This window comes from Pholis gunnellus, assembly GCF_910591455.1.
Source record: "Pholis gunnellus genome assembly, chromosome: 11".
In the NCBI taxonomy this organism is placed as follows: Eukaryota; Metazoa; Chordata; class Actinopteri; order Perciformes; family Pholidae; genus Pholis; species Pholis gunnellus.
In genome coordinates, this window is record NC_136538.1 from 5,440,653 (window position 1) to 5,453,379 (window position 12,727).

A 12,727-nucleotide genomic window follows, 5' to 3' on the forward strand; every position below is an offset into this window, starting at 1 on the left:
CTACAGTCGGTTCAGTAACAGCACAAGTAAACACAAGTTAGGTTACTAATGTTACATCTTAACACTGTAATTGGTGATTAACTTTATTTATGTTCACTTAACTTGCTATGCTGTAAGCTAGCTAACCTTTCTAAGGCTACTTGAGCTAGCTAACGTCACAGAGCTAGCTCCACTAATATTAGCAACCCAATGTAATGAAACAGACCAAGAGAAACATTATCTGAGATGTTAACAGTTCAATAATCATAAAGACAAAACAGAGCTGGAGATTTGAATTTCGGATGATAAGCTAACGTTACCTCGGCTCCTCGTTGATCTCCACATGGCTGCTGCTCAGAAGGATGAACTGAAGCTGTTGTGTCCAAAGTCACGTTCAGGAGCAGTCGGTCACGTCTTTTTAGGCAACAAGCAGTTTGAATAATAAAACTATTATATCGTCATTACAGACACATTAACCTACAATAGACAGTACGATGTAGATGGATCGTGACTCACTGAACTTGCATAGAGAAGCGTATTTCCACCACTTCACATAAAATACTGCATTATGCTGCCAAATTACAGTAGTCTGCTGTTATGGTTAATTGACGGCATTGACTGTTAATGTACATGCGAGGGATGAACATTTAACTGTATGTTACCGTTATTATGAAATACTCTAAGATACTGTTTTAAATCCTACGTAATTGTACAGCAATTTGTTACAGTGTAGTGTTACAGAGTGTATTTACAGCTATTATCTGTATTTAATGGTATTTAATTGCAGTAGAATATATTTTATTTTACTGTAATTTAATGAGAACTTCTGCTGCCAGACGTTTTACCATTTTATAAAGATTTAGTTTTCAAAGTGTGCACATTAATCAGCAGCTTGTAGTCGACTTTTTCTGAACTCAACTGTCTGAGACACTTTTTCTATTTCACTTTTCTCTTCAGACTTTTCTGAGTGAAAGAGGAGCTGAGCAGCAGAGAGAGAATGTTTCCTCGTGTTCTTTGAGTTTTCACTGTAAAAACAACTGAAGTCACGATTAACAAAAGGTTTGTTCACTTCAATGTTTAGTGTGAGCAACAAGAAGCCAAAGGGATTCAGCTGACACTGATAGGAAACAGAGAGGAGCAGCTGATACAGGAGAGATGATGTAAAGGAGGAATGAGTGCTGATGTGCTGATCAATGATTGGACGAATGCTTTCAGGTCTGCTCTCAGTGGTTCCTCTACACATGAAGGTACAAAGAGATGTGAATTCAGCAGCAGCTAACAAGGTCACATGACTGATTCTAGATCATTGGACGAGCTGCTTCATGCTCTGACTGGATGTAGTAGACGTGGAAACAGAGGAACATTTCAAATGTTGAAGAGCTTTTCAAAGTCACTCAAATAGAAGTGAAAAGTGACGTCATCCCCAAAGAAAGGCCAATAAAAAGCCACATGAAGAGTCTTCCTCTAGTCTTCAAACAAGCCAACAGACTAAAGAGCATTGTGAACGTCATTTCTTAGAGATGACTCTGCAGCTCAAAGTGACAACAACATGGAAACTGTCCCATGAGTGTCTTTAGTATTGAGGTGAATGAGCTGTGTGTGTTTGTCATGATGAAGAGAAATAATGTTGTTGTGTTTGTGTGAAGGTGTGGACTCTGCTATGAATCAGTGTGAGGACAGAGAGGAGGGAGTCCCTCCCTCTAAAACCAGCCACACCAAAGCTCAGAGGTGAGATGACCGTCTCTAACTGTCCATGACTCAAAGTCTTTCATTCACTGACTCTGTTTCTACACATGTGACCAGGACCCATCAGGGACCAGACGGACCTGGACCTGGACCTGAACCTGGACCTGAACCTGGACCTGGACCTGGACCTGAACCTGTACCCAGCTGTGTGTCCATGAAGAGTGAACGGTTTACAGGTCGTCTGATTGACTTCAAAGATGGACGCCGTTCTAATGACCCAGAGTAAGTTCTTAAGCAGATGAAACAGCTGAATAACTGTTCTGATTCTCAGTTATGAAACACATGATTGGTCGTGCATCATCTACAGTGTTGTTTTCATGATGATCAATCATGACAGAACTCAATATCTTTAACTAGCTTCAGAGGTCTGGTGACTGGTTGCAGAAAACTTGGACTACCTGCAGAGGTTTGTGCATTAGCTACAGAGGTCTAGGTACTAACCGCAGAGGTCAGTTGACTAGTCTTAAGTCTTCAGACATCTGACTAACAAAACACTGTTTCAGAAAAAGCTGCACGAAATACAAGTATCCCATGTTGACTAAACATCAGCAAGACGTGTTTCAAAGACAAACTTTAATAGAAATGAAATAACTTTTATCATCCAATAAAACCAGTTAAAGCAGAGATATGAAGATTGTATGTTCAGTAAATGTCAGTGTTTCTATCAGTTCACAGCAGCAGAGAGAAAAGTCTCCTGAACCCAGCTGTGTGTCCATGAAGAGTGATCGGTCTAAAGGTGGTCTGATTAACTTCAACGATGGACGCCGTTCTTATGACCCAGAGTAAGTTCTTGAAACAGATGACTAACTGTTACACCAGCGGTTCCCAAACTTTTTAGGCCACGCACCCTCTTCTACATCCCGACCGGGTTCATGCACCCCCAATCCCCCACACCTTAAAAAAAAAGCAACAGAGCCTATTTATAGCCGCATAAAAATCCGACCAATGAGAGAACAGGTTGCCCCACGCATGGCGTTTGTTTACAAGATTTAGTCCACTGTTAAATGTTGCAGTGTGAACACAAACCGAACAAAGGGGAAACTGCAACATTGTATCATATTAATCCCTGAATCGGAAAACAAATCAAACGAACTACAGGTGTGAAAACGCCCTGAAACACTGCAACAAAGTTTCAATACATTTCAGTTACACAAGGCGTCACTTTAAAGAGCAATAAGGATGGCGAGGACACACGCACAGGCTCAGAGGCAGATTGCATCACATTTTATTTACAATGAACCAAACATAGCGGCTACATTGGCAGCTGGCGAGCACACGTCTTCTGTGATTGTGTGAGGTAGCCCCTTTCTTCTATTCTGTAACTGACCAGATATGAAGCCCGTAGTGTTTCTTTGTAGACCCAACACATGAATGAGACTGCAGTTGTTTTGGGCTGTTTTGTAACTCCTCCAATTTCGATATAAAAGTGTAAGGGGCTTTTGACTTGCACTGGATTGGTGTTCAGGTGGTGACGTAGATAAGAGGGCTTCAGACATCTGTTAGCCAGAACCTCACTGCACACCACGCACTGTGGCTTTGGGCAATCATTGCCAATCCAAGTGAAGCCAGACCAGATCATTTATCATATTTCCTCTTTGTCTTCCCAGTCTGATGCTCACTCTCATTTCCTCTTTTTTCACCTTTACTCTGCGATGGACCTATGTGCTCCCGATCTGTCTGTGCTATCCCTTCCTCCTTTTCGGTCTCCTCCGTCTCTCCCCAACGCACCTCTCCGTTTCTCTCGCCTCCTCTCCTCCCTCTCTCTCTGTCCCTCTCCTCTTTTATGACCGATAGCTTCAGATGTCCCACAGACAGTTTCCCCGATTTCAGCGAGTTTAGCATATTTGCATGAATGTTGCTGAATGAATGACGTTGGCTGTTAGCTGACGTTAGCTGCACAAGCTAGGCTAGCTAGTGTGTACGTAAAAGACAGTCTGGCAGCAGGAGCTTTTAAATTTAAATCTTACAAAGGGAATTTTTATAATTCATGATTTTATTTTGTGAAAAATCCCACTTACATTTTTAAAAATCTTATTTAATATTAATTATTACACCATTAGACCGCCATTACATTTTTCCTCTCGTGCACCCCCTAGAGGCAGCTCGCGCACACCCAGGGGTGCACGCATCACACTTTGGGAATCCCTGTTACACAGATACACATTTGGTCTGTCTATCATTTATAATCTTTGATCTGTCATTATGATCTAATTTCTCATTATGAGCTGATTGTTCATGATTCCTCCACAGAGAGGACCAGGAGAGCTCTGAGGTTCCCAGAGGTCAGTCTGCCCAGCAGCATCAAACACACCTGGACTCCATATTTATGGTCTGTACATGTACAACTACTTTTACATCTATTCTATTCACAATCATCTCCATGCTGCACTTTGTAGACCAGTGGATTGTCAGTCTGTCCAACATGGATCTGATGTTTGGTTCCATGGTTTTAGTTTGTGTCATTTATAGAATATTCTGTTCCAGCTGCTGGAGGAGAACATCGTCACTTTTGTGAAGAACGAGCTGAAGAAGATCCAGAAAGTTGTGAGTTCAGATTACCCAGAATGCTTAGAGAGTCAGAGGGAGGATGAGGAGGTGTTGGACAGAGAGGATGAAGAGCAGAGGAGGAGCAGCAGAAAGGCATTTGTGAAGATCACACTGCACTTCCTGAGGATAATGAAGCAGGAGGAGCTGGCTGACTGTCTGCAGAGCAGTAAGAGGATTTCTCTAAAGATTTAACATGCTGGATAAACGGGACGTTTACTAAAGTCTCAAGAGATGGACCAACATGTATTCATAGACTCATTCTTTGAGGAAATGACATGTTGAAATATATTCTTTGACTCATTGATCTTCTTTGTTGTGTGTTCATTCAGGACTTCTTGCTGCAGTTTGTCAGCGTGAACTCAAATCTAACCTGAAGAAGAAGTTCCAGTGTGTGTTTGAGGGGATCGCTAAAGCAGGACACCCAACCCTTCTGAATCAGATCTACACAGAGCTCTACATCACAGAGGGAGGGACTGCAGAGATCAATGATGAACATGAGGTCAGACAGATTGAAACAGCATCCAGGAAACCACACAGACCAGAAACAACCATCAGACAAGAAGACATCTTTAAAGCCTCACCTGGAGGAGAGGAACCAATCAGAACAGTGATGACAAAGGGAGTGGCTGGCATTGGGAAAACAGTCTTAACACAGAAGTTCACTCTGGGCTGGGCTGAAGACAAAGACCACCAGGACATACAGTTCACATTTCCATTCACTTTCAGAGAGCTGAATGTGCTGAAAGAGAAAAGGTTCAGCTTGGTGGAACTTGTTCATCACTTCTTCAGTGAAACCAAAGAAGCAGGAATCTGCAGGTTTGAAGAGTTCCTGGTTCTGTTCATCTTTGACGGTCTGGATGAGTGTCGACTTCCTCTGGACTTCCTCAACAATGAGGTCCTGACTGATGTTACAGAGTCCACCTCAGTGGATGTGCTGCTGACAAACCTCTTCAGGGGGAAACTGCTTCCCTCTGCTCGCCTCTGGATAACCACACGACCTGCAGCAGCCAATCAGATCCCTCCTGAGTGTGTTGGCATGGTGACAGAGGTCAGAGGGTTCACTGACCCACAGAAGGAGGAGTACTTCAGGAAGAGATTCAGAGATGAGGAGCAGGCCAGCAGGATCATCTCACACATCAAGACCTCACGAAGCCTCCACATCATCCCAGTCTTCTGCTGGATCACTGCTGGAGTTCTGGAGGATGTGTTGAAGACCAGAGAGGGAGGAGAGCTGCCCAAGACCCTGACTGAGATGTACATCCACTTCCTGGTGGTTCAGTCCAAACTGAAGAAGGTCAAGTATGATGGAGGAGCTGAGACAGATCCACACTGGAGTCCAGAGAGCAGGAAGATGACTGAGTCTCTGGGAAAACTGGCTTATGATCAGCTGCAGAAAGGCAACCTGATCTTCTATGAATCCGACCTGACAGAGTGTGGCATCGATATCAGAGCAGCCTCAGTGTACTCAGGAGTATTCACACAGATCTTTAGAGAGGAGAGAGGACTGTACCAGAACACAGTGTTCTGCTTCATCCATCTGAGTGTTCAGGAGTTTCTGGCTGCTCTTCATGTCCATCTGATCTTCATCAACTCTGGTGTCATTCTGCTGTCAGAAGAACAAACAACCTCCCGGTGGTCTCAAGTCTTTAGAGACAAACCTAAACCAAAGCATCTCTACCAGAGTGCCGTGGACAAGGCCTTACAGAGTCCAAATGGACACCTGGACTTGTTCCTGCGCTTCCTCCTCGGTCTTTCACTGGAGACCAATCAGAGTCTTCTACGGGGTCTGCTGACACAGACAGGAAGTAGCTCACACACCAATCAGAGAACAGTCCAGTACATCAAGCAGAAGATCAGTGAGAATGTGTCTCCAGAGAAAAACATCAATCTGTTCCACTGTCTGAATGAACTGAATGATGGTTCTCTAGTGGAGGAGATCCAACAGTCCCTGAGTTCACGACGTCTCTCCACAGATGAACTGTCTCCTGCTCAGTGGTCAGCTCTGGTCTTCATCTTACTGTCATCAGAAAAAGATCTGAATGTGTTTGACCTGAAGGAATACTCTGCTTCAGAGGAGGCTCTTCTGAGGCTGCTGCCAGTGGTCAAAGCCTCCAACAAAGCTCTGTAAGTACAGAGAGTTAGATTCATAGATCATAACTTAAATACTATATATTTTCTACTTATTGCTTATTTTTTTCTTCATCATTGTCTCTTCAGACTGAGTGACTGTAACCTCTCAGAGAGAAGCTGTGAAGCTCTGTCCTCAGTTCTCAGCTCCCAGTCCTCTAGTCTGAGAGAGATAGACCTGAGTAAAAACAACCTGCATGATTCAGGAGTTAAGCTGCTGTCTGCTGGACTGGAGAGTCCACACTGTGAACTGGAAACTCTCAGGTCAGGGTTTAATTAATCTCCTTATTTATATTAATAGATAAACTTGTAACCTTCATAAGATTGTCTCTGCTTTCATGATGTCAATCAAATATTTAATTTGAATATATTTCTATGAACATGTCTAATATTGTTTTCTCACTCTGCTTTTATAACTTGAAATTTCAGAGAGTTATCAGTAATGTTCAGAGTGAGATTGTTGATAGACTTTAATGGGTGTTTGATTCATGAAAACAAAGCATCTTCAGACTGTGACATCACTCATTCACATCTCTGATGTCATCATCAAACAGATGATAGATTAATAACTGCAGCTGTGTTGTGTCTTGTTCTCTCCATCAGATTCCTGTAAACTCACACTCGACACAAACACAGTGAACAGAAACCTCATACTGTCTGACAACAACAGGATGGTGACACGTGTGGAGGAGGTTCAGTCATATCCTGATCATCCAGACAGGTTTGACTACTGGTATCAGCTGCTGTGTAGAACTGGTCTGACTGGTCGCTGTTACTGGGAGGTCGAGTGGAGAGGAGTAGTTCATATATCAGTGAGTTACAGAGGAATCAGAAGGAGAGGAGACAGTGATGACTGTGTTTTTGGAATGAATGATCAGTCCTGGAGTCTTTTCTGCTCTGATGTTAGTGGTTACTCTGTCCGTCACAATAAGACAAGAACACCCATCACCTCCTCCTCCTCCTCCTCCTCCTCCTCCTCCTCCTCCTCCTCCTCTGGTAGAGTAGCAGTGTATGTGGACTGTCCTGCTGGCTCTCTGTCCTTCTACAGAGTCTCCTCTGACACACTGATCCACCTCCACACCTTCAACACCACATTCACTGAACCTCTTTATCCTGGCTTTGGGTTCTGGTCCTGGTTAGGTCCTGGTTCCTCAGTGTCTCTGTGTTCTCTGTAGGGAGAGTCTCCTCCTGCTAGAGAAACGTTCTCTCTGCTGACCAGATAGTTCAGTGTGTACAGGATCACACACAGCTGATGTTAGTGAGGAGAATGTGGGTAGGAGTTTATCCTCAGGGTGGTGTTTGTAGTCTTCTCTTTCCAGTATGCTAGAGGTTGATGAAACAATACTCTGAACAGAGTGATGGAACTTCAACAAGCTTCCTCTCCTTCTTGAAGGTCGTTCATCTTATGTATCCAAACAGAACATCATGTGTTCCTTGTCCCCGGAGAGAGCAAGTCTCACTCTATTAGAACCCTCTCTTCTCTCTGAATGAACAGAGATGTGTTATTAGCAATACTATACATGAAGAGCAATAAAAAACGTCTCCTTATTTGAACCTCAACGTGTCCATGAGTCTTTTCTTCTTCTACTAACAATAGAAACACAAACTTCATGACACTTTGAATGTGTTGATGTTGTTTAAAGAGATTTTTCATTTTTATGAAAACACATTTATTTGAGAAAACAAATTAAAATAAAAAAAAATAAATTAAAGTGTTGAGAGTAGATATAATGTTAAAATAGATAAATGTGATATTTTACTTCATCACATGTAAATACATCTTTAATCAAAATCCTTTAAATGAGCTGTACGAGAGCTTTCAACCGCATCTCATGAGCTTCTTCACTGGAGAGAGTTTATTTTAAAGTGGTTTGAAGTAGTTTTCATTTAAACTATTTAAATATATGTTTGTGTACATGTGTTGTCTCACAGTTCACATGTGAACATGTGAGGGACTTTTCACATGTGACATGTTTTACATTTGATGCTTTTAAAAGAAAAGAACAAAAAGAAAAAGTAGTTCACAAGAAGAAGATCAAAGATCAGTGTTCAGATTACAGAACAATAGATTATAGACTTAAAACATATAAAAGTGATGTAAGTAATCAACAACAGAGTTCATTCACATTTTAACTTGATCTCATGGTGTGACGGCCTCTGGCTTTCAGCAGGGCCTGCAGTGGGCGTTCCCTTGTGTCTTGTCTGTGCTGTCTTGCAGGTCCCTTGTAGGCGGAGCCTCTCGGTCCAATTGGGAGCACCCTGCCAGGCTCCCAGGGATATGTAGGACCTGCCTGTCGCAGTTGGGGCCTCTCTGTTCCTGCAGCACCATGCCGTTGTTTTGTTGAGCAATAAATGCAAACATTTTGGTACAACAACCCGTGTGTCTCCCGTTATGTCATGGCTCAAGAGCCGGGTCGTGACACATGGGACTTGATTTTTAATGTTCTATTGATATTTCATGTAAAAACGTATTGTGTTTCATATTGTTTCAAACATTTTGTCACTTTAGTGTTTGATTTGTAAACTCGTAAAGGGGATTTTTTTATTTCACAAAATAAAAACGATAATATAAGACGTTTCCTACAGCCTGAAGGCACAACAAGAGCCCGCCCCCGAGGAGCTGTGATTGGTGGAGAGCTGGTGTCGTCAGAGGAGCAGGAAACAAGAAGCAGAGAACCAGGAGGACAGATTTTAAATAAACATTACATTACAGTTATTTAGCAGACGCTTTTATCCAAAGTGACTTAAAATTCACATTCTATCAGCGATTTTGGGGTTATGTGTCTTGCTCAAGGACACATCAATTCCATTAGTTTTCAATGGTAGTCCTAAACCACTATGGATGTAATATATATTTGGCCGCTAGTTGCGCTGTGGAGCCTAAAGGGTGTCATATATCGTTGGCCGCTAGTTGCGCTGTGGAGCCTAAAGGATGTAATATATATTTGGCCGCTAGTTGCGCTGTGGAGCCTAAAGGATGTCATACATCTTTGGCCGCTAGTTGCGCTGTGGAGCCGTTTTGTGAGTGAAAGACTTCTTCCGGATTTGTCTGTCAGAGAGAGGATCCACAGACTGGAGGTCTTCGCTGTGTGGACGCTTCGTTAAACGGTAAGTCATTAAGATGAATAACAATGAATTAAAATGTCATGATATTTGGACTGGGCTGTCTGACATTCACTAAAGCTATAAAGATAAAGTTATTATAAAGTTAATATATTATTATTATACAGTAGAGAAATAAAAAGAAAAATATGAAAACACAGTCACAATAATATGTAGTAGAATAAAATACTCTATTATATTTATATATTAAGTCTTTATTATGGTTGTATTTGTAAGCAACAGAGTAAAGAAATGAAGGGTTAAGTTTTCTATTTATTTGTGTTAGTTTTTGTTAATTTAATGGACAAATTGTTTTCAAACAACATGTTTTTAAGTTTAGTTTTATTTTGAATAAAATAAAAACATCGTTTCCGGTCTTTACTGTGTAACTATGGTAACTTGATGACGCTCTAATAATAAACTGCAGTCTGAAGTTCAGCCGCTGGAGGTCGCTGCTGCTGGAAAATACATGAAATCATATTTAATCAGAATAAAGAGAAGCAGCAGTGAGCTCACCTGTGTGGGAGGACTACAGCTGAGCCTTTAACCTTTCACATCCTTCATCCACTGTGATGCTTTACTGCTGCAAACACACTGTTACAAGGCCTTTTTATCTGTCATATATATATATGAATAATAATGAATATATATAGAGTCTCACCGTCTGAGGAGAGAAGCTGCTCTGAACTCTGCTGGTTCAGCAGCTGATACTTCTGAACTGTGTTTTTCCTAAACTCAACGATCATCTCGTTGGTTTCACTGACGTTGAGCAGCAGGTTGTTCTCTGAGCTCCGCTCTGTAACGTTGTGGATTTCTTCTCCGTATGAAGTCTCCTTGTTGTTTTGTGTCGTCTGAACACTTTAAACAGAGTTCTCTTCATGTTTGAGTATCGGTCGAGGGTGTGCAGCGTGAACAGCAGGGGGCCCAGCACGCGGCCCTGGGGGGCTCCGGTGTTCATCACTAGAGTGGAGGAGGTGCTGGTCTGTTAGTGAGGAGGTCTAAGAACCTGTTACAGAGTGAGCAACTCAAGACCAGAGTGCTCAGTTTAGCAGCAGCTTCATGTTGAAGGCTGAGCTGAAACCTACCAACATGCTGATGAAGGTGGTTGTTTTCAGGATGAGTGACGGCTGAGAGGAGACGCCATTGTTGGGATCTGGCAGCAGCGTGTTTGGTTATCAGAAAGTATAAAACTACATTATTGACATGAATACAATTATTAATATCCATAAGATTATGAACAATTATTAATAATAACGGGGCACCACCCTGAGAACAGGGACCAATAACAAACTATAAATTAAGTCTCATAATGAATGTTCACTCACAATGTTTCTATTCAAAGTACTATTACACATTCAGAGTGAAAGTGAAGGTTTGATATCAGCTGTTATCACAATACACATGAACACAGTAACCACAGACAGCTGCTCTTTATGTAGAACACAGTTTATTAAGTTCAATAATAATGATCATGTCAACTCATATCTACAACTATACAATTATGAGCTTACTGTCTAACATCAACAAACAACTGTGTCTGTGTGTGAGTGTGAGTGTGAGTGTGAGTGTGAGTGTGAGTGTGAGTGTGAGTGTGAGTGTGAGAGTGAGAGTGAGAGTGAGTGTGTGTGTGTGTGTGTGTGTGTGTGTGTGTCACTCACAGTGATGATCTAACACAACACTATTACAGCAGCATGGAACACACAGTAGTTTCTTCACAGCACTAACACAACTCGGCGGTCGGTAAACATGAACAATAACACGTTATAACAATACAGTAAAGTTGCAGCTGACCCACCGACCGAGGTCAACGACCTTGGTGTGTGTCATGTCCCTCCTCGGGATGAAGTCAACAGCTCACCCGGTGGTGCGGCCGGGTCTGCTGCACATGAGAAACCTTCAGCATTGGTCTGAACGGCTGCGGTTACATAGGATTCGGGACATCTTGGTGAGATGGTACTCCTGGGGTGCGTCCCTCATCACGTCCAGGTTTTCACGGGCCGCACCCTGGCAGGTCTGGGCGGGACAATGAGGAAGCCAGGGTGGCAGGCACATCGCCAAACTCCTCCCTTCACATCAACCTGTTGGAGCTTGTTGCTGTCGAAAAGGCGCTGCACCATTTCACTCCACAACTGAGGGGGAAGCATGTTGAGGTGGGAAGTGGAGGTGTACCTCAACAGACAGGAGGTTCTCGGACCCCCTATCCTTCACAGGGCAGTGGTGTCCGTCCTGACGTGGGAAGATCGTCAACTTTTCTGTATTATTCAAAATTAGAGAAAACACCCAGTGTCCCCCTTTGGGCGTGGATGCACTAGCCCTCTCCGACCAGGCCCTCTGGCCTGCTGGATGCCCTCCCCCCTTTGCGCCTGATGATGCAACTTCAACAGGGTTCAAAGCCGCACCTGTCCATCTTACTGGTAGTTCCAGAGAGTCCAGGCACAAGGTTGTTGCTGCGCTTTGCATCACTAGCGGTGGCAGACCCGTGTCCGTTACCGCATCTGCCCCCTGCTCTGTGTCAAGCTGAGGTGTTCCATCCTCTCACCACCAATTCTGGGTCAGATACGTGGGTAAGTTGCCCCAACAGGTTCAACCAGATCCACAAAGTGGAGTGAAGAATAACAACACTCTCAGGTCACTCTGTTGTCTTTGTGAATGTATTATTCTAGATAAACTCTACACAACATTTGCTGCAAAGGTTTCTGCTTGATCCTCTGTTCCCTACTAGTCTACATCTACAAGGAGACAAGGTGTCAAAGAGGGGCGTGCATGGATCCTCTAAACTATCTGCTCTCAACAACACAATCCAGTCTGTTGTCAAAGCAACTCATTACAAGTTGAAGTGATTTGTCCACAGATGCTGAGTTTGATCCTGAGAGACTCTTGTTTGAGCTGTGAGGAGGTTTGTGTTCACAATGACATTTGATCCTGTGAACGCAGCTCAGACTGAGACTCAGTCCAACCAGTCCGACTGCATCCTGTGATGGTGACGTGAGGACACATGCCCTCTCTGATGAAGCATAACAAGCTGCGTCACTTCACTTCGTCTGATGGAAGTTGAAGTTGAAGTGAAGCACGAAGCTCCTTTTCTACACAGACCTGCTGAGGACAGAAGAGAGCTGCACACGGATGAAGTTCATGCTGAAAGTTCAGTAAGTGGAGCTGTGATTGGTTGAAGTGACGTCATTGATTGTTGTGAACGTGTGATTGTTTAAAGCTGCTTTCAAAGACA

The 12,727-nt window shown here is 43.0% G+C and overlaps 2 protein-coding genes across 3 annotated transcripts in view; both read left to right on the forward strand.

Annotated features, from left to right (window-relative positions):
• Nucleotides 1-1,132: 1,132 nt before the first annotated feature.
• LOC306703187 (protein NLRC3-like) lies at nucleotides 1,133-7,953 on the forward strand. The gene is given in 10 exon segments (XM_079169059.1): nucleotides 1,133-1,707; nucleotides 1,783-1,947; nucleotides 2,394-2,507; nucleotides 3,976-4,054; nucleotides 4,210-4,438; nucleotides 4,602-6,396; nucleotides 6,490-6,669; nucleotides 6,850-6,934; nucleotides 6,938-7,002; nucleotides 7,004-7,953. Coding segments are annotated over 10 exon segments (3,387 nt in total). The 5' UTR covers nucleotides 1,133-1,603; the 3' UTR covers nucleotides 7,575-7,953.
• Nucleotides 7,954-12,531: 4,578 nt separating this feature from the next.
• The window catches only part of LOC306703177 (NACHT, LRR and PYD domains-containing protein 3-like), a 92,176-nt gene continuing 91,980 nt past the window's right edge, over nucleotides 12,532-12,727 (forward strand). For both annotated transcript variants that reach the window (XM_079169047.1, XM_079169048.1), the window contains exon 1: nucleotides 12,532-12,647. The gene's annotated coding sequence lies outside the window, so the exon portion shown is untranslated. The remainder of the gene's footprint in view (nucleotides 12,648-12,727) is intronic.